Genomic DNA, 21,914 nt, shown 5'->3' on the forward strand with positions numbered 1-21,914 from the left:
CTGTCGTAGAATCTGAAAATTTTATTCTAACGTCTAACAATCAGTTTTCTGATGTTGTTGGGTTGAGCATCATCTCCAAATGCCTTTATTGGTGTTATCCTTCGGGACATTTTGGAAAAAGCAAAAGGAGAGAGAAAAATTTTAAAAGAAGCAAAAATGGACAAAAATGCCCTGATTTATTTTTAGATTTCCTAAGGAATCCAATACATTTGCATGTCTTTGATTTGAAAGTTGAGTGATTTTTTTGTCTTTTTTGAAAAAACTTTGGCTTTTTCCAAAAATGAAATTTTTATTATGTCTAAAATCTAAAAAACCTTTCTCGGAAATGCATACTTTCGACCCCTCTGTTAGCTCGGTGAAAACTTTTCTACTTCCGTTTTATTGCTCCCCGTCTCCTTCTCTCTCTCTCCCTCCTCTGTTAGAGCAATCGTAATTCATTTATTGCAAAACCGGATTGCGGTTTCAAGCCCGTTATGAGGAAGGTTGCCTTTCAATTCTCCACTCAAGGCCCTCAACTATTTACAATTTATACATCGATTCCGAGTTTCACAATCGGCTTCAGATATCTTGGTTAGCATTCCACCTGTTGTATCATGGGGTGTTACACTAGTCTCAACTGTCGACATGACAACCATCATCAATATGTACACCATTTAAATAAACACTGCTACAAAGGACCCCTTCAGTTATTGTGATGTTAAAACTGAAGCAATCTTGCTCACCTTGCTTGTTCATGTTCTTAAGTGTTGGCTTCTCGATCGACCAGCTCCCATCTTTAGCCAGCTGCAGTTGAAATTTTGATGAGCCAACGCAATTTGACAAATCAACACAAAATTTCATTCATGCACAAATCCAGTCCTTACCAATTTAAAAAGTACTCAAATCCAAACATAAGACCAAAAGGTGAAACTTGAGAGTCTTACCAACTCAACCAACTCTCATTGGCTCAATTTGGTTCACTCTAAACATAAGACCAAAAGGTGAAACTTGAGAGAGAAATAAATAATAAAAATGTTATTTTTCTTTTTTTATTTGTTGGGCAAGATCCCACAATCTAGTCCTACATTGATTGGGCGGCAAAGTTGGAGTTTCCCTAACAAAACCAATTTGGGCTTTGACCATATTTGGACCCCCTGGCCCATTTACCTGTAAGGAAATTTAAGGCTCTCTGATATTGATCAAAACAGTTAGTGTTAATCGTCTAGGGTTTCAAAAGTTTCAGCCATGATTGGTAAGTGTTCCTTCAATTGACCAAATTCTTTGTATTTGCGAGTCTTAGGTTTGAGCTTTGATTTGTTTTAGTTTCTGAACACTTGAGTTAGAAAATTATGATTCTTTTTATTTTATATCTGAAAATTATGGTTATTGTATGCTCGTTGAAGTTATGGAAGGTGTAGGATTGTCAGTTGTGGACTTGAAATGGAACTTCTGCCCCGAAAACTAGAGAAAAATAAAACTTTTAGTACTAGAAATGACTTTTTAAAATCTCATAAACCTTGGTGAAATTTAAGCCTGAAAACTGATGGAAACGATTTACTAGCGGAAAAATAAGAAAATTTGACTAAAGATTAAATTTTTTTCTTTTCTTTGGGGGGTGGGTGGTGGGGATTAGGGATTATGTGTATTTGATTGTTTGTTTTGGAATATGCTAGGATTATGGCCATAGGAATGGGAATGGTAACTAGTTCCAACGCAAGCAACAAGGATTCTGGTGCCTGGAGAAGATTTGCAGCCAATGCACTCATACAGTCCCTTCTGGCTGGGTGATGTTCCAACACATATACAAGTACGACTTTCTTTTTCTAGGTTAGCAATGATGTAACACCTATAAGTGAGGGTGTGGTGTTGGATTTAAGATATAATTATTCTTCTTGGGCTTGATGACTCTAGGAACTGCATTATTGCTGGCCATTCGGATCATGAAATGATCTGGTTTCTCAAGAAAAAAGTGCTTATTAATGCTATCATCATGGTAATAGCTAAATGTGGTTTAGGAATGATTTTTCTTACTTTAACTATTCATTTTAAGATGCATGTGTTTTTCCTTATCGATAGAAAGCAATTAATATCCATAAGAAAAAATTTTGATTGGATATTTAGTTTGATTCTGTTGAATATTAAACAGAAGGTTATCATTCCTGAAATTCTGTGTGATAGTTGTTCACAGACAGTGAGTATTTGAGTAGTTGCTGTATTTCTCTATGTACCAATATTGTCGAGGCATCCGCCTCTCGAGTTCAACTTCAACAAGCGGGAGAATCCACTGGGATCCAACTGTTGCCCTCGAACTCAATCACCCAACTCTTATATTGCTCGAAAAATGCAGGACAAGGTACCATTTCAAACAGATTTTGGGGCAGATGATGAGGACCTGTCTAATTGGTCAGACATTTCCCATGAGCAGGCTTCTCACATTCTCAGCCATCTCACATCCTGATAATTTAGACATGGCTATCCTTCTTTTCAATCACTATACTCCTAATCCCAATCTTTACATTTATAATTCTATGATTTATGCTTTATCTTTCTCTAAAAGCCAACCATTTGCCCTATACAATTCCATGCTCCACTCTGGTATATGCCCAGATAAACACACCCTTCTTTACTTACTCCAAGCGTCCACATGCATATCAGAGGCAAAGCAGCTCCACAGCCATGCCGTTGTTACAGGTTTGTTGTCACATGGATACCTGCAGAACACCCTCACCAAGATATATCTGGAAAAAGGACAAATGGGGCTTGCTTGCCAGGTTTTCCGTGATGTGCCAACACCAGATCCAGTCTTATTCAATATCATGATTGTTGGTTATGCCAAGATGGGATATTGTTCAGAAGCTCTTCAACTGTTCTATGAAATGGTGGGTTTGGGTCTTAAACCTGACGAGTTTACCATTTTAGGACTTCTTATATCTTGTGGACTATTAGGAGATTCCCGACTGGGAATGTCTGTTCATGCATGGATTGAGAGGAGGAAAGCCATCACTTCTTCAAATTTGATCTTGGGTAATGCTCTTTTAGACATGTATGTGAAATGGAATAAATTGGAGCTTGCTCGAAGTATATTTAATGCTTTAGTGGATAAGGATATCGTGTCATGGAACACCATGACTGCAGGATATGCCAAGGTTGGCAAATTAGAACTTGCCCTCACTTATTTCAAGCAAATGCCTAGAAGAGATCTTGTTTCTTGGAATTCATTAATTGCTGGTTATGCCAAGAAGGGTGATTACACGATGGCAGTGAAGGTATTCAACAACATGATTAGGGTGAATGTGAGGCCTGACAATATCACTCTGGTTAATTTGGTCTCTGCTGCAGCGGAAATTGGAGCACTAGACCAAGGAAAACAGATTCATGGCTTGATTGTGAGGATGAAGTTGAAAATAGATGTATTTTTGGGTTCAGCATTAATAGACATGTACTGCAAGGCTGGAAGTATTGAAAGAGCCTTCATGGTCTTCGGGGGACTGACAGAAAAAGATGTTACCATATGGACGACAATGATCACTGGATTTGGATTCCATGGTTACGGAAACAAATCTCTGGATCTGTTTTCTGAGATGCAAAGAGTTTTATTGCCAAATGGGGTGACTCTTGTTGCCGTTCTTACAGCTTGTAGTCATAGTGGACTTGTGGATGAAGGGCTAAATATATTCAACAATATGAAGAATAATTTTGATATCGAACCAGGAGTTGAGCACTATGGGTGTCTAGTGGATCTTTTATGTCGATCAGGGAGATTGGTAGAGGCAAAAGATGTGATTGAAAAGATGCCAATGAAGCCAAGTCGAAACATCTGGGGAGCAATGCTGAGTGCTTGTAGAGCTCATGGAGACATGGAACAAGCTGAAATAGCTTCAGCAGAGCTACTCAAGTTAGAGCCTGAGAAAGAGGGAGGATACATTTTGATGTCTAATATGTATGCTGCTTGTGGGAGGTGGAGCTACTCAGATAAGATTAGAGAAATAATGGAAATCAGGGGAGTGAAGAAGACCGCAGGTTGCAGTAGCGTAATTGTTGATGGAGTTATCCATGACTTTGTTGTTGCAGATAAACGGCATCCAAGATGGGTTGACATCTTTCTTGTTTTGCACTGTCTGAAAAGTGAAATGAAGTTGGACGCTGATCTCTTGACAATGTTGCTGGAACCATGTTGATTTTAGACTTTGAGGAGCCTTATTTTTTATGTTGATGTAGAGATTGCATTGCATATTTCTAGTTATGTAAATATCACTCTTTATGTGCTATCATTTGTTGAATCTTACATATTCTTCTGCCTATTCTCTACGTTCTTTTCTGGAGAGTTGTCCTTCAGAGGGGGCATTAAGATTCTGCCTTTTTATTATATCATCCCATTCGTATAGTGTAATTTACTACAGTAACTGTAAAAAAAGTTCTAAAAGAATACAGCAGTAGTGAAGAGTTTTCATATCCTTGGACAGTTGAGAACTGAGCTCTACTCCAGCGGAAACAAAATTTTTACATGGTATGTCCAATTAAGCCTGATCTGTACAACAACAATACCCCTTATCTTCAAATTAGCAGAAAATATCCAAAATATTGTACACCCTAGTATCAGAAGATCCAAATATAAAATATATATAAAAGGCCCCCTCCTTACACCATCGATCTCTCTGTTAGTTCTGCAAGTGCATTCCTAAAGGCAGCCATCTCCCCGTCAACTCTGCAATCACCATTTAAGCATCGTCTCAACACACATCCCGTGGCCAGATTTGCTCTCCTCCCTGATACAAGTTTCTCCCGCAACTAATTGGGAGATCCCAAAAAAATGGAATGGAACACAAGCCATGATCAATCCGCGTAAACTCATTGAGATTAATCTCAAATGAAATTTTACTAAAAAATATCTGAGTGACCAAATCAATCATGTCGCCCCCGAGCTTGCACTAACCCCACCACCGTCCCTCAACCCTTGAAGCCACATATGTAGTGTTCTTTGCACGTAGTCAGCAACAATTCTTAATCTTCCTTGACTGCTGTCTCCTCCGGAACTACCATTAAGTTCCACAGTTCGAGCAACCTTAAGTTTACATTTTTCCCAATCATCAATGCGCAACCAGCAAGCTCGACCTCCATGGCTTCCTTCCATGCCAAGAAAGGACACGTTAGGATTTTCACCAAATGCATATCTCAACCTCACTGAGACACAGTATGGCAACCATGCTGCACCACCAGCAGCATTTATGTGAGGTATGTGAGCAGGATCAAGAACAAGAGTCAGTGCAAAATCAACAGAGTTATGAGGCCGATCATAATGGATATTACTTTTGGCAACAGATGAATTATCTGAGTTGTCATCCATACTCGAGCCAGCATGATTTTCAAGGCATAATTCAATACGGGGTTTTTGAGCAGGTGCTCCATCTCCCCCTTGGGCCTGGGCGAGTCCTTTTTTCCATGCTATTAATTTCAAGAATTCTCGTAGAACTGATATGGGTAAGGTGAGAAGAGTGATGAATGACGCCACACGAGAAGCATCATAAGGCTCTGACGCAACGCGCCGACTGAAGTAGTCACATATTTCTCCTATTTCAGATGGGGATAATTCCTCTTGAGCAGTAGTTGAATTTGGCTGCTGTTGCTGTTGCTGTTGCTGCTGCTGATGATGGAATCGTTTCACACTCAGTACTTGAAGAAGGAGTTGAACTCTGTGAACACTTACTGCAAATACATACCCACTGCAGAAACACAAGCAATCAGATAAACTCTCTGAGGGCCACATAATTAACTGAAAATAATCTGGTACAGGTAGTGAACATAAAATAGGGAGGGTTTTAATAAACATAAACAATTTGCATTTCCATCTCGTCTGGATGTTTATTTATTTTTCTTTTTTTTTAAGCATCTTTTATATTGATTTTCTTTTTCATCATAAGATAAAAATGAGCATAAGTCATCATCAAAGAAACAAATAATGATTGGGTTAAAAAGCACTTACCCAACAAAGAAACGCAAGGCAGGCTGCTCCTGGTCCAAATTTAGAAGTGCACCTTCATTGTCTTTCAAAATTGACCCCAAAATCTCTTTCAAAAGATCCGGTAGCTGGGCAAATAGCCATAGAACCCCAAGGTACTTGAGAATACCTCTTAGCACCTTTTTAAGTGCAACGAGAGGAACCCAACCACCTCCATACCCCCCATCATCTCCAAGACCAATAATGGCTGTATTCAGTTCTCCTCTCACATGAGCAGGGACACCCGGACCGGGGGATCTACGTAAAGGCATCCCTGAGCTCACAACAGCCAAATTTGAGGACACCGGAGAAGCATTTCCAACACGGTTTAAAACAGCAACTTGGTTGCCTGTCCTAGACATTGCCGCAGAACCAGGGAGGTTAACCCTATTTCCATTTACAGCAGACAGTTGGGAACCTGAAGTTGGGTTTTGATTGATTGAACTTGCCAGTCCTGTCTGTTGACCAGCAGTGAAATTAGTATCTAAACCGTTCAATTCTTGAGCCACATGCTCCATAATAAATGGCCTAAACTGTGGGCAAGGTAATGACCCTCCAACTGAAGGACCCCCCTTGGGTGGTGTTGCTGGTTGCAACCAAACCTGATCTCCTGCAAAACAGCGCATGTCAACTGCAAAGTGCTTCCGATATATAATTCGTATCCAGTAGGGGCCACGTAGCACAACAGAAACATCGATGGGCAACAGTGAGCTGGGTACAATGCCAGGTCCACCTCGGCCAGCAGCAGCTAACACTGCAGGCCCATGGAGGCTATGATTTGCAAGAGGCCCTGTAGCAGTAGATGAAACAGGGTTACCCATAGGGCCAGAAGGAGACTGACTGGCATTTGTGGTTGAACTAGTTGGCATTAGACCCTGGGATGGTGACTGCCCCCCCAGTTTCGGAATTGAAGAGAGAACTGCTCCTCCAGGGCCTACTCCAGGAACCCCTGGAATAGGACTAGCTCTTGCAGGTCGTGTTGCAGCTGCAAGAGCATGTAAGGGACCTGCAGTGAGGCGAATGCAGTCCAAAAGTGATGCAACTTCAGCTCCATTTATGAAATCTTCCAGAAACTGTAGAGAACAGAAAAGGCTATCTTCATGAATGCAGATCTTTATAAACAGAAACAAATTGGGGGAAAAGTATAAAGTTAAACCCATGATATACAAACCAAAGACATAATAAATCTATGTTGCCCAAATGCATCTGTCAAAGCCTAAATTGAAAAGAATTTGGTCATACAATTTGACGTCATCCTTGGTAAAGCAACTTCAATATAATTACACATTTCTGTCTTTTATACTTTTTCTACTGTTATGAAAAGCTTTGAAAGGCACTGCGCAAAATTCTAATCCAATTTCTCGGAACTTTTGCATGGCAACACCAGAAAAAAAAAATTTGAAAATTATATTTTGAAATCTTCAGAAAAAGGGCTTCTATTAATTTCATAAAAGATGGCAGGGTCAGGCACAACAACTGGAGAGAACAAGTGCAGAGGACGCATTCAGGACTCAAATTTCACATAAACTAAACTTAAGATTAATAAACATGAGGTTACACTAAATATCAATCATTAAAATTGCTAAAAGAAATAACAAAACAATTAGAAAAATGTGAATGTACCTTGGTATGCGGCCAAAGTTGGTCAGGAGATACATGCATAGTACAACCTTCTTTGCCTGATTCCCACTCGACAACAAAGCGAGCTAGGACACCTGATCCAAAACTGAACCACAGACTCATAAGTCCAACTGCCTCAATTCTAAATGCCCTTCTCATTTGTTCAGATAGTCTATCAGCTGCCTCAAAAGAACCTTTCACTCCAGGTGCTTTAAAATCAGAGTGTGTATTACTTTCTTCTGGCTTCTCATCTGCTCTTACTCCAAGCAATTTCCGCATACCAAGGGCGAACATTCTTGCATTAGAAAGTCTTTGAATGTCTGCCACTAACTTCTTAATACTATCAGCCTCCACAGACTGATAACTGAGAACAACACCTTCCGGATCATAACGAATATGAGAGTCTATGTCCGATGTATTCGCAATTCGAACACCAGAACCCCAAGGTGTACTATTGCTTCCTTTCTGAAGCTCCCACAAATCTCTGAAGTGTTGGTCATTTATTTTGACATCCCAATATATGCTTCCAGGCCTGCCAAGTCGCAAGCATAAATGTTGCCATGAATCACCTCTGGCAAATGGAAGTCGGAACCATATGTTGGAAGATATACTTCTTAGACCCACTTCTTCAACATAAGGGATGTCCAGAGCCCCCATCTGGCTGGTTAGTCTGGCATGCTTAATACCAAGTGAGCAGTGCCTGACCACATGAAGAAGAGCTGAAACATAAATGCTTGCAGGTGCATTTCCCTTATTAGCTTCAGATATAAGATCCCCATAACTGTATACTTCGGATTTTGAAATTATATCCCTTGGCATAAGCATCTGTGACGAAGACTGCTGAGGTCGAGCTACTTCAGAAATCTTCCTCCTCCTACAAAATCCTGAATTGGCTTCCACACATTGAAGTGATGGAATTAAATTCAACATATCTGAAAGTGTACGTTTGCGAGGTTTTCTATTTGAAACATCTTGATTAGGACTATGACATACTCCATAGTCTGGTGCCTGGGCTGGAACGACCAAAAAAAAAAGAAGATTTTTTTCTATCAATGTAAGACTAAGTAAAAAGTATAAATAGTACTAAATTAATAAGTATAATGCATCTATCCCACTTAATAAAGGCATCACAAATAACGCATCTTACATCCGGGAGTTGTTGCAAATGAATTTAATCCGACAACTCTGAAAGATCCAGTTATAGGCCCATTGGGTCTCACACCTGGCCCAGAGATTCGGGGGCCAGTGGACCGAGTTGGAGATAATATTAGGGATGATCTATTCCCATATAGTGCACCCTTTGAAGTATCATTCAGAAATCTCAGCTGATCTTCATCCATTGAAGTACAAGAGCCATACTCAACTGACTGTGGAGACCTAAGAGAAGCCAAATCCTGATCAGACTTTGAAATTGGTATTTTCTTCACGGAGGCACTCCTTCCTGGGCCAGAAGATAGAGAACCAAGAGAAGCTGACTGTATGGGGCCCTTCAAATTATTTGATGAATATAAGGACCCATTATAATGGGTGGCCATACTAGAAACATTCGCAGAATTATTTAGCTGTGACAGCTGCATACCTCCCTCCCATTTAGGAGAGGCACTTCCAGCTTTAATGGTGTGAAGATTCATTGGACCAGAACCAAAATGAGAAGCAGGAGATGCATTAAGCGATGAAGAGACATTCGGAATAGAATAAGAAGGTACAGATAACCCTTTCTCCAATTCAAATACTTCATCAACAACAGAAGAAAAACTTGATGGTGCACACCCTGCAATTGGCATAGAACCTCCATGGCTGATATCTGAAAGAAGGCCATTTTCAGAAGACCGATTAGAACCCCCAGCACTAGACAAAAAAGAATGTAGTTTTCCCCAGTCAAGCAAGCTTAAATTCATATCATCCTCATGCATCTGCATCTGGCTAACATCAATTTTCTTGATCCGTATCACATGGTTTAGATCATGACAAGAATCAGCTTTTCCAGATGGACCTGGCTGAGTCTCAAGCAATTTAAATAGGGGCTTAAAGTCCTTATCAAGTTGCATCAGCAGGAAATAAGAGCTCCCACAATCAGGAAACCCCATTAGCAACTCAGTTGAACCATTCAAAATGTTCTTTGGTACTTTAACTGCAGGAAAACCATGTTCATATACCTACAAAAATATAATTTATGTTATCTCATGGACATTAAGTGAATCCATGCATAATCCTCAACAATCCAAAAAGGTAACACCCAGTGATTTTTTTTTCTTGGAAAAATTTCATAAGGAGAAGAAAGGGAATGCTTACCTCAAGGCCTAGAAACCTGCCAATAGATGCAAATAAGTGTAAAATACTTTTACTTCTCAAGTTGATGAAAACTTCGGCTGCAGTCATACTTCCTTGATTTAAAGCATCTTCACATTCAGACAAAAATTCCGAAGAAGCAAGAATATTTGGGGAGGACTGAAGACGAAAGCGGCCATTCCTGCAAGTCAAAGATGATACATAAGACACCATTCTAAAGCATCTACATAAGAATACCAAAGTTGTGTCCTAAAGAACAACCAAGCATGTCCTGAGTTTCTTAAAATCAGAAAAATCCTAAAAAGTACACCAAGAACTTGTTCCAATGTCTAGCCAGAAGCAATATTGGCTGTAAGAACAGTTTTCTTCGTTCATCTAAGTCCCTTGGCAAGTCATAATTCATATTACCTGTAATAATATAGCGATAACAATATAAGCAAATAAGGATACCTTATATTTATGCCCAGGGTAAAAAATGATGAGCCATAGGCACGCACACGTAATACTTCCTGCCCTTCATATTCTCTGACATTGGACTTGTCATCTTTCTGCACACAGAAATTCATGGAATCAAAATATGAAGAAAATGAACCCCAAAAATACACATGCATGAAAAACATAGAAATTTAACAAGAAAAAAAAGAACCAGAAACAAGTAACAAGAAAAAGTGAAACAACCTTTTTATGGTCAACATCCACATCTTCCACATGGGACTCAAGAGAAACATCCCCTTTACCTCGGTAGATTTGAGCATTCTTCCCCAGATCTTTTTGAATTTCAAGCAGACGAGTATATCTATTACAGCATATGGCTCTCAGAAGCAACTTCTCAACATCAATACAGTTTTGGTCAAGAGATATTTCTGCCTCCTTTCCAGTTAATGGATCTATGACAAATGTGCTATGAAGACACTTTATCTGCAGATCCGGTCCTGGTTCAATTTTTATAGACGGGCATGATGCTGAATCAGAAATACCATTGTTTTTATCAAAATCTAACCAGTACAGAATTTTTAACCCTGGCGTTCGTAGACCAGATGAATCATTTTCTCCATCTTGATTTAATTGCGCAGAGGCAGAACTTCCCCCATGACTTGTACTCCCATCAGATATGAGCTCAAACCGAATTGCATCTTTCCATCTCCCTTGCCGAAGAGCTTGTACTTGCCTTATGACAGTATCCATTACGAGTGCAACGCAAAGCTCATGTAGAACTGAGTATAATGTCGTGAACGGATTTTCTGCAGTAGCCATTCTTCGCTCTAAATCATCCCCAAGAGCATGCCGACGTGATTCTTCAAGTTTTATAAGTCCACATCTCTCACCAACAAGCAGTTCCAGATGCAGTATCCTCCACATTGATAGGTGCCCTCGGTAGCCTAGTGTCATTAAAACCTTGAATTCCCCATTGACACGAAGCACTGCTGTACCATCAGAGACTTTAACCTCAGAAATTTCTTTTGGGAGTGACACTTCTAGTAATTTAGATCGCACAAGTGTGTCCAGCTTTTTCAAAGCCGGCTTTTGCTTATCCTCACTTAGTGAACTCTGAACGCCCACATCTTCTACACATTTTGGCAGACGCTGATATGACCCTGTTAGGAGGATATCAATTGCAGATGGAACATCATAAACAGGAGCACAGGCTTGCTGCAGCCCTTCATGCATGAAAAACAATGAATCTGCAGCTTGAGTGAAACAAGTATCATGACTTGAAAGAGTGGAGGAGAGTTGCTGGCAGTATTGTATTAACGGGACCTGCAAATAGAAAGGCATGGATAACAAATAAATATATATATATATATATAATTTATTGATTCCAAAATGAAATGTGCTAACAGGAATTCAACTGCATTTCAAGGAACATGAAGCATCAAAGACGCTAAACTCTGCATATCAGCACAAGGTATGGTTCTTGGACCAACCGATGAGCACATCCATGGCATTGATTTTGACTTCAAAATTCAGAAACTACTCTATAACTAGGGTAAAATTACTAGTTCTTTTTCACAAGCTAATAAACTATCTAGTATATATTTTTTTTTGTTAACCATCTAAAGACTTAAACAAACATGCACTGTCAAATCATCTTGCATATCCCACAATGCAGAAAACAACAAATAACACCCAAATCCAATACCACAAATTGAAAAATAAGATGTATAATTTCCGCCCCCCAATTTGACCACCAAATCAAAACCCTGAACGCTCAGGTAGAAAAAGAAACAACAAAACCTTAAAAATTCCAAATAGAAAACAAAAACAAACAAAAAATCAACATAATCCTACATTTTTTTAAGCTTGAATTGTATTGAACAAAACCGAAATCTATTTCCTAACCCCAAAAGAAAAAAAACTTTAACTTACATTACAAGTTTCTAAGAGAAAGAAACTAGAAGCCCTTGAAAAAACGGAATTCATATTGTCCAAACAAAAACAACCCCAAAGTAACATTATTTAACGCAGAATTCATAAAAGAGGGCCCAAAATGTATAATTTCCACTCCCAATTGGCCACCAAATAAAAACCCCATAATAGATGGGTGAGTGAGAGCGAGTAAAAAGATGAGACCTGTTGACACCACTTGGCGAGGACATTGAGTCGGAGCATGCGTTGCTGGGTCTTGGCCAAGTACTTGAGCAGTCCAATCTTTTTATCGGTATCGGACTGGTCCGGTGCCGCCTTCGATTTCTCGACGAGCTCCTTCAGCGAGAGGAAAGATTCCTCGGCGGTACGGTTCACCAGGGTCGAGAACTCCACCGTCTGTTGCCCTAGCTCTGACGCCATTCTTTTGCTTCAGAATTAAGAAATAAGATTAGGGTTAAAAGATCCCTTTCTACTGTGATTGATCACGCGCACATGGAGATTAGGGTTTCAGTGAGAGAGAGAGAGAAGGAAGCTCCGATGCTCTTTCAGCTCTCTCTCCATAATATGTGTGTGTTGTGTTCGTGACGCTTATGAATTCTGATTTTAGAAAGCTTTTTACTTTTGAGACTTTGAGTTTCTAGAGAGAGAAAAAAACGGGGGAGGTGAAAAGACATTGGTGATTGATTTTGCTTTGCACTGATTGGTTCACCGAGTATTAAATAATACGAATATCTATCTCGCCGTGGCAATGAAGGATGAATGAGTAAAAGATGCTTTTCTTTTCCTTTTTAATGTTTTACTGTGTGTCTGCGTTCCTTCGTTTGTCTCTCTAAACATAATAGTTAATTAAACCTATTTCCATATTTGGAGAAAAAATTTATGTCGCGTTGTTTTGTTATTTCTTGCAGTGTGGCAAGAGTTGAGTGACAAAATAGCTTTCTTTACTAGATTGTTAGAGCATCCACACTGAGGGGATATAAGTTCGAGGGTGTAAAACCACTTTTAGGGGGTGTAAATTCGGGGGTGTAGTCGTGGGTCCCTTTTATGTTGACTTTCTTCATTTTTCTTCTCTTTTCTCGGGTGGGTCCCACCTGCAAGGGATGTAAAAATATATGTAAATATACATTTTATTTTATATCCATACGGTGGTGATGTATATTTACATCAATTTACATCTCCCCATTAAACGATTTCGGTGACTCGGGAGTGTATGTTAATATACACCCCCATATACACCCCCCACTGTGGATGCTCTTATGTTACTTAGTATTGTCATGGCCAACATCACTGTCATATTTGAAATGCCATATAAAAAGTTTTAATACATATTTTTCCCATGTCTTTAACCTTTTTTTCTTTTAAAGTTTAAAGATTAAGAGCATCCACAATGGGCTCTTTAAACCACCTCCTTAGACAAATTTTAGGGAGAAATTGTAAAAATGCAACTCAAATCATGCTCCCTATCCACCTCATAAAATAGGGAGTCCTCTAGGAGCTCCTAAATCTGAGGAGAGAGAAAGGACTCCTAGTGGCTCTCTATAATTTAATGATAATTTATTTAATGAGTATTTCAAACCTTTATTTAATGCTAACTATTTTTTATTTTATTCTTTAATAGAGATGGACTAATCAAAAAATAGTTATAGTATTTATGACTCTCCAAATTAGTGAGTATGGTTGGAGTTTAAATTTTTTTAGAGAACTCCTAAAATAGTTTTCTTATATTTTTAGCTAAATTTTAACTAAGAAATAGAGAGCATCATTGTGGATGCTCTAAGCATTTTGGGTTTAAAATTTAGCATTAGAAGAAAATTAGAGGATCCGAACTTTTTTGTTTTGTTCCAAAAATTGTGTCATTCTCAGCAGTTTGAAATAAATACTGTATAAATAAGTTGTTGTGTAATAAGTCCAATTTATTTATATATAAAAATTATCTTGGTGCTCTAAATCAAATTATGGAAAAGTATTTGAATGGTAGAATAACTATTCGGAACATGAAAAGGAAATTCAATATGCGTTCTGTTGGCGTGACTTGTGGATATTGACTTACTTTCCTTACACACCAAGGATTCCTATTTTATTTGTAATTGATTTACTATTAATTCTTGATTTCCTACTGTAAATAGATTTAGGAATTTATTATTTACTTGCCCATTCAGGTTTTGTTGTATTATAAATATGACCTCCTACAAGGAGAAGAATATATAGAAAATTCCCACAAACAAATATTCTCTTATAGTTTTCATATTTTAGCATGGTATCAGAGCGGCGATCTTGGAATTGCTGACTCTAGTTTCAAACCTCCGCCGCCTCTATGGGGGTTGATGATTTTTTCAACCCTCATGGAGGTAGCACCGCCGACTCCTTTTCTCCTTCTCCACCAACCATACCTGAGTTGAGTGCCCAAATGGCTCAGCTCCTACAGATGCAGACTTTGGCCCCGAATTTGATCCTGAATCGGGATCCTATTTTGACGACCCCAACCCCGACCTCGACTATGACGACGACGACCCGACCCGACTCGAAGACGATCTCGACCCCAACTCCGATGATGACCACAACCCCGAATTTGTCTATGATTGGACTCGATCCCGATTTCGACTTCGACTCTAGCCCCGACTCGGGCTCAGATCCCGATCCGAATTCCTACTGCCTATATCCTATGCATCTTCCGCTGCACAGATTATGACTTCTCGACTAACGACACCGACACATGGACTAGATTGCGCATATTGTGGTGATCCGAGACACACTCGTGAGACTTGTTTTAAATTGCATGGCTACCCCGATTGGTGGACTACTCTTAAAGATCGAGGACAATGCAATACGACCAGTAATGGTACTGGTTATGGATTCCATACTTCCGATAAGATTAATTCCAGGAGTTGGATAATTGATTCCGGTGCAACTGATCATATGACGTTTGATCCTGATGATTTTCTGAATACTACACAACCTCGACGAACCTGTATTGCAAATGCCAATGGCGTTACTTATCCTGTGACAGGGGCTGGCACTGTTGCACTCTCATCCTCTCTCACATTGTCTAATACTTTACTTGTTCCATCTTTATCTACTAAATTGTTGTCCGTTAGTCAGCTTACTGAACAATTGAATTGTTGTGTACTCATTTACCCGAGTTTTTGTTTGCTTCAGGATATTCACACTAAGGAGATTCTTGGTCGTGGTACTAAGAGAGGGGGGCTATATTATGTCGATGACTTCAGTCCTGGCATAGCTAACAGTGTGACGCATCCCTTTGATAGCAAACAAAAGCAAATTTGGTTGTGGCACCGTCGATTGGGACATCCGTCTTTTAGTTATATGAAGCATCTTATACCAGATTTATTCTCAGGTTTCAAGGACTCCGACTTCACATGTGATACTTGTATTTTGGCTAAGAGTCACCGTGTGCCCTACCCGTTGAGTACGAACAAGTGTACTACTCCATTTACGTTAATTCACTTTGATGTCTGGGGACCTTCACCTATCACTGCTCCCTCTGGTGTTAGATGGTTTGTCACATTTATAGATGATTGTACACGGATGACATGGCTTTATTTGCTGAAGAATAAAAACGAAGTGTTTTCCCGTTTTCAATCATTCCACAAACAGATGAAAACTCAGTTTAATGCTCAAATCCAGATTCTTCGCTCCGACAATGGTGGAGAATTTGTCAATCATGACTTTCGGACTTACTTCCAACAACATGGAATTATCCATGAGACGACTTGTCCTCAGACACCGCAACACAATGGTGTTGCTGAACGAAGAATCGACATCTTCTTGAAACCGCCGAGCACTTCGATTGGCGCTCATGTTCCTCGCCATCACCTGGGATGATGCTATTGTCACTGCAGTTCACCTAATCAACCGCATGCTTTCTAGTGTATTGACTTTTAAAACTCCCTTACAGGTGCTTGCGCAATACGACCTCTGCCTCTGTTTTGGTACTCACACCCCGAATTTTTGGATGTGTGGCTTTCGTTCATCTCCACAAAAATCAACGTAGCAAACTTGATCCATGTGCGCTTCGTTGTGTTTTTGTGGGTTATGCCACTCATCAGAAAGGCTACCGTTGTTATCACCCTCCTACCCGACGTACCTATGTCACTTTGGATGTGACCTTTCGGAATCTGAAAGCTGTTCTTCCATGACCCATCATCCAATTCTACGCTTTAGGGAGATACGAAATGAAGAGCAGAATTGGAGCAACTTGGAAAACGAAGAAATTCTCCTATGTACAGAAATAATTGATCATCCCGAGTCTGGAGCACAAGATTACTCTCTGCGAAAAGCGACCAATCGCCCATTCATAGCGATCAATTACCTGACCCACCTGATCCATACGAAGATATTTCTGATCCGAGTCTCACACCTACAGACAATACAGAACAACAAGATGAAGACCCCCCCTCTAACTCAACAGTACCAACAGACCAATCTCCTGAGAATATCCTTGAGGTAAGTACTCCTACTAGACTTGTGCATTTAGAGGATAAAACTATTGGATATCAATTACCTTTCAGGCAAAATCGTGGGAAGCCACCAAATCGCTATTCACCTGATATTAGCAAGACATCCAAGTATCCAATTGCAAATCATGTATCTACTGAGAAGCTGTCTGAACCACTCAAGGCTTTTGTGCATCAGTTGTCTGCTATCCATATTCCAACCAAGGTCTCTGAAGCATTGAAAGATCCTAAGTGGGTCCAAGCTATAAAAGAGGAGATGAAAGCTCTTGAGAAAAATCAGACTTGGACATTGGAGACTATACCACGAGAAAAAAAGACTATCGGATGTAGATGGGTGTTTACTATAAAACACAATGCAGATGGATCTATCGAGCGATACAAGGCAAGACTTGTGGCAAAAGGGTACACACAGACCTATGATATAGACTATGAAGAAACCTTTGCTCCAGTTGCAAAGTTAAACACCGTCAGAGTCTTATTGTCCCTTGCAGCTAATTTGGATTGGCCACTACACCAGTTTGATGTAAAGAATGCTTTTCTACATGGCGAACTCACGGAGGAGGTGTACATGGACATTCCTCCTGGTTATAATACTACTCAGACTGGAACAGTTTGCAGGCTACGAAAAGCATTGTATGGGTTGAAACAGTCACCACGTGCATGGTTTGGGCCACGGTTCACCATGGCAATGAAGAACAATGGTTTCAAACAGTGCAACTCAGATCATACTTTGTTCTTGAAACATCGGAAAGGGAAGGTAACAGCATTAATAATTTATGTTGATGATATGATTATTACTGGGAATGATAAACAGGAAATATCACAGCTACAAGACTATCGCTACAGAGTTTGAGATGAAGGATCTAGGTGGACTCAAGTATTTCTTGGGAATTGAGGTGGCTCGATCGCAGCGAGGCATATTTCTCTCTCAAAGGAAATATGTCTTGGACTTGTTGACAGATTACAGGAATGCTAGATTGCAAACCTGCGGACACTCCTATTGTTCAGAATCATCATCTTGGAGAATATCTGAATCAAGTTCCAACTAACAAAGAAAGATACCAAAGGTTAGTGGGAAGATTGATCTATTTGTCACATACTCGACCAGACATTGCTTATGCAAAGTGAGCGTTGTCAGTCAATTTATGCACTCTCCAAGTGAAGACCACATGAATGCAGTTCTTCGGATACTTAGATATTTGAAGTCTGCGCCTGGAAAAGGACTTATGTTCTCAAAGCATGGTCATCTAAATATTGATGGTTATTCAGATGCAGATTGGGCAGGTAATGTAACAGATAGAAAATCCACATCGGGTTACTTCACATTTGTGGGAGGTAATTTGGTGACATGGAGGAGCAAGAAACAGAATGTAGTAGCTTTATCCAGTGCTGAAGCCGAGTTCAGAGGCATGACTAAAGGGATATGTGAACTTCTTTGGTTAAGAAAGTTGCTTACTGAACTTGGGTATAAACCTACATCAACAATGAATCTCTTTTGTGACAACAAGGCTGCTATAGCCATTGCACAGAATCCGGTTCAAGCATGATCGTACTAAACATGTTGAGGTGGATCGACACTTCATCAAACAGAAGCTTGAGGCTAAAGTGTTTCAGTTTCCTTTTGTGAAATCCGAGGATCAATTGGCGGATATTTTGACAAAGGCGATTTCCAACAAAGCATTCCACAATTCACTGGATCAGTTGGGCATTGGCGACATCTATGCACCAACGTGAGGGGGAGTGTTGGCGTGACTTGTGGATATTGACTTACTTTCCTTACACACCAAGGATTCCTATTTTATTTGTAATTGATTTACTATTAATTCCTGATTTCCTACTGTAAATAGATTTAGGAATTTATTATTTACTTGCCCATTCAGGTTTTGTTGTATTATAAATATAACCTCCTACAAGGAGAAGAATATATAGAAAATTCCCACAAACAAATATTCTCTTATAGTTTTCATATTTTAGCAACTTATTCGCAGCTATCTATATTAATTATAATATGAGATGTGTAATTGTCAGTCAATTTACAAAGAATAACTAAATTCTAAAGTGATACTCATATTGTTTGATTGAAGGGAGGGGGCAAGCTTTCTCTTTTCTTTTTCCAAAATCAAATTGCTTGAACTGCTTTGTAATATGAACTTATGAAGCACAAATATTTGGGATCTGGTTCGGGCCGGCTGACACTAGTTTCTTCTCCAAACTGGAAAAGGAAAAGTTGTGAAATGTGTATATATAGATTGCTGAGACTTGTTTGTTTGACAGTGAGGAAGAGTAAGAAGGATTTTTCTTGTTAAGCTCATGGCCGAGTGGAGCACAGAATTTGCTAAGCTCATGGCTGGAGATTTCGACCCCAATCCTCAGTCAAAGCCTGCTCTCCCCGTACCTGTTGATATGGATGAGTGGGAGATGGAGACGATTTTCCAGGCACCAGCTGGGTTAGCAAGCACTAGGAAGGGCAAGAAGGCCAAAAGGAAAGCCAGGGAGAAGCAGCTCCAAGAGACCACAAGGCTTGCTTCCCTTCAGAAAACCAGAGAATTAAAGGCTGCTGGCATTGATGTTTTGCAGCAGCCCAAGACGAAATCGAAGCGAATAATAGACTACAATGCAGAAATCCCATTTCAGAGGAAGCCTTCTCAAGGCTTTTATGATGTTACTGATTTCGACCAAAAAAGTTAATGAACAAAATTGCTCAAAGGCATGCAGGACAGTTTTCTCATTGATGCAATACTCAAACTTTTTTTGTTTTGTTTTCGTTTATCTTTTCTTTTCTTTTCTTTGTACAACTCTTCTTTGAAGAGAACATGGCAAACTATACATGAAAATGTTTCCTTCTTCTTTCGAAAACTCCTTCCTTGTAAAAACTTTTTATCATTACAAACAACTCAACTAAGTTTCTGTTTCTTTCAGCGAAAGCCCAAGCAAGCAGCTGAATGTGTCCTTGATGGTCTTCATGACAGAATATATATTTCATATAAGTCTCTTCTTCTAATTGTTTAGTTGTTGATCAATCACAGCGCGCAGCCTAAGCCTTTAGCTTCTGAACCCTTCATGATTCTCAACCTCTTGCACGAAGTGATGAACATTCTGAACAGAAACAAACAACACCACATGATCAGATTTGAGTTTCTAAAGAAAGTAGCTAGAATAAATAAGAGAATTGATTAAGGAAAGCGATGAGAGAGAGAGAGCAGAGAACTTACTCCCATGGAACATCTCCAAGCAGCATCCAATCCCCATCTTTGTCTTCATATGTAGGCACAAATTCTGATCTGTTATTGTACCCCAATTCCTTCTCACAATAATCACCAACTTTGAACTTGAACATGTCTTCCAGGGCTTTAAGCAGCTCTGGATATCCTCTGTACACCTTCAGATCCATCTTTCTAAGATATGGAGCTCCATCCATGCTTATTTTCACATAAATCCCACAACCCTCCGCCCCTGTTTTCTTTGCTTGCAAGCAATTTTTCCGGTGCGATCGCACTGGTGGCCACCCCACTACTTGTGCCCTGCAATATAATACCACATGCCATATTAGTTAACCTCAAAAATCTATCATCAACTATGCTCTGGAAGAATAACATAATTAATTACACAACTTAATCATAATTAGTATCTAGTTATATGTGGCAGTTGCTTACTTGGAGTGGGGAGGCTGAGAAATTTGTTGGTCACATCTTTTGGCAGCTGAAGAATCCTTGTCTTCGTTCATGTCAGCTGGCAATGGTCTTTTGTTGCTCCTGCTGATTAAAGCACTAGAACATGTGTTGTGCTCAGGCTCCTTGGTGCCTGGGAGGCCTAATCTAAGCTCTGTGGCTTCAAGGGTGAGATCCTGCTCAAACATTGCCATACTTTTTGTCTCTCTGTTTTCTGCAGCCAATCCTGACAAATATGGATTTCTGGATTTGTTCTTCTTCACAAGCTTTGACAATAACCAACCAAACCCACGCTGAATTCTTCTCTATTGCGTTGATGAAGGCTAAGGAGAGGGAGCTGTAGAAAAATATTGTGTGTATGCCAAATGAAGTTCAATGGAATTATATAGATACAAGTAGAGATAAAGCCATAAAGGCAAACGACATTTGTCTACGGAAACTAACAAAACTAAGTACACCCCCACCTTCTCTCGTTTGCGCGTGCATTCCACTTTACATTACGTGTTGATAGCAATATATACCAAGTAATATTCTCTTACCTAATAATTTGGTAATTTTGATATATTATGTTATTAGATTATCAATTTAAATCATACATTCGAATGAGAATTACAACACTCATATAAAATAACTCCCTAAACTGTTGGACGAAAGAATATTTTCATCATAATGGCAATAAGTTGCACAACCATTTTACACGCACGTGAATATCTAACTCTTCACAAACATATGGTAAACATTATTTAATTGAACAAATGGGAAAGTAGAAGTCACCCGCCATAAGAGAGCGTGCAAGATGAAGCTTAGGCACCATGAATTTAGACATGGGCAGCTATGGTGTTTGTGACATGAGCAGCACATTTGAGGCGGTTGCCCCTGTATATTGGGACAAGCTTGGGACAGAGCTTAGCCGCCCATATTGAAGACTTTTGATTTATAAATCCAACGACCGAGATGAACGAATCGATTCCGCGGAAAGAGATGTGGGACCGTCGGATCCAGAGGGGCTGGTGGGTGCATCCCATGTGAGGTTTGGGCCCACATGGGCTGTCGTTGATGGGCAAGGCAAGGTGTAATGGGTGTGTGCATGGCCTTTAATTCGACCAAAAGTTAGGGCAGGTTTGCATGTGGGTATGGTCAAGCCCCATGAGCCCTTGCCTTGATGCCCTCCGTTTCTTTCGAGTCCAACGACATTACTTTCCATTTTCTTTGTTTTCAGCATCATCTTCTCAATATTCAAATTCACTGAAATTTAACAAAGAAAGTCAAAATTAACTATCATCATTTCTTTATATTTTAAGAACTAGTGTATACGTAAGTCAGGTCAATTGATTATAATAGCAAATTCATTTTTAGCAACAAAGTTCAAGTCTCGTTCTCTGTACATTAGATTAATTTATAGTATGAGTCCCTCCTTTTTTTAAGATTAGTAGAATCATAATTCATTTAGAAGGAAGGATCACGCACGCAACAAAAACAAATGGTCCACCAATTTCATTGATTTAAAAACAGCAGATAATG

The 21,914-nt window shown here is 39.6% G+C and overlaps 3 protein-coding genes and 1 pseudogene across 3 annotated transcripts; 2 read left to right on the plus strand and 2 right to left on the minus strand.

Annotated features, from left to right (window-relative positions):
* The first annotated feature begins 1,646 nt into the window (after positions 1-1,646).
* On the plus strand, positions 1,647-4,280 carry LOC103318642 (Tetratricopeptide repeat (TPR)-like superfamily protein). Its single transcript, XM_016795400.2, has 2 exons — positions 1,647-1,786; positions 2,168-4,280. The coding sequence occupies exon 2, from the start codon at positions 2,202-2,204 to the stop codon at positions 4,155-4,157; it is 1,956 nt and encodes a 651-aa protein (XP_016650886.2). The 5' UTR covers positions 1,647-1,786; positions 2,168-2,201; the 3' UTR covers positions 4,158-4,280.
* A 114-nt stretch (positions 4,281-4,394) lies between these two features.
* On the minus strand, positions 4,395-12,840 carry SWP (RNA polymerase II transcription mediator). The gene is made up of 8 exons (XM_008220045.3): positions 12,455-12,840; positions 10,562-11,641; positions 10,334-10,431; positions 9,887-10,064; positions 8,742-9,750; positions 7,598-8,607; positions 5,960-7,047; positions 4,395-5,699 (listed from the first exon to the last, which is right to left on the minus strand). The coding sequence occupies exons 1-8, from the start codon at positions 12,668-12,670 to the stop codon at positions 4,886-4,888; spliced, it is 5,493 nt and encodes a 1,830-aa protein (XP_008218267.2). The 5' UTR covers positions 12,671-12,840; the 3' UTR covers positions 4,395-4,885.
* A 6,195-nt stretch (positions 12,841-19,035) lies between these two features.
* Positions 19,036-19,413, plus strand: LOC103318845 (uncharacterized; annotated as a pseudogene).
* Positions 19,410-20,752, minus strand: LOC103318643 (auxin-responsive protein IAA4-like). Its single transcript, XM_008220047.2, has 3 exons — positions 20,379-20,752; positions 19,938-20,246; positions 19,410-19,821 (listed from the first exon to the last, which is right to left on the minus strand). The coding sequence occupies exons 1-3, from the start codon at positions 20,585-20,587 to the stop codon at positions 19,746-19,748; spliced, it is 594 nt and encodes a 197-aa protein (XP_008218269.1). The 5' UTR covers positions 20,588-20,752; the 3' UTR covers positions 19,410-19,745.
* Between the last annotated feature and the right edge of the window lie 1,162 nt (positions 20,753-21,914).

The sequence above is a fragment of the Prunus mume genome, linkage group LG1 (assembly GCF_029339155.1).
Source record: "Prunus mume cultivar Tortuosa linkage group LG1, ASM2933915v1, whole genome shotgun sequence".
NCBI lineage: Eukaryota > Viridiplantae > Streptophyta > Magnoliopsida > Rosales > Rosaceae > Prunus > Prunus mume.

Coding starts and splice junctions, on each gene's coding strand:
- LOC103318643 (XM_008220047.2), bottom strand. CDS start 20,587: ATGGCAATGTTTGAGCAGGATCTCACCCTTGAAGCCACAGAGCTTAGA. Junction 20,247..20,378: donor TCTCAGCCTCCCCACTCCAA/GTAAGCAACTGC, acceptor ATTATATTGCAG/GGCACAAGTAGTGGGGTGGC. Junction 19,822..19,937: donor CTTGGAGATGTTCCATGGGA/GTAAGTTCTCTG, acceptor GTTTCTGTTCAG/AATGTTCATCACTTCGTGCA.
- LOC103318642 (XM_016795400.2), top strand. CDS start 2,202: ATGTACCAATATTGTCGAGGCATCCGCCTCTCGAGTTCAACTTCAACA.
- SWP (XM_008220045.3), bottom strand. CDS start 12,670: ATGGCGTCAGAGCTAGGGCAACAGACGGTGGAGTTCTCGACCCTGGTG. Junction 9,751..9,886: donor GCAGGTTTCTAGGCCTTGAG/GTAAGCATTCCC, acceptor ATATTTTTGTAG/GTATATGAACATGGTTTTCC. Junction 5,700..5,959: donor GCCTTGCGTTTCTTTGTTGG/GTAAGTGCTTTT, acceptor GTGTTTCTGCAG/TGGGTATGTATTTGCAGTAA.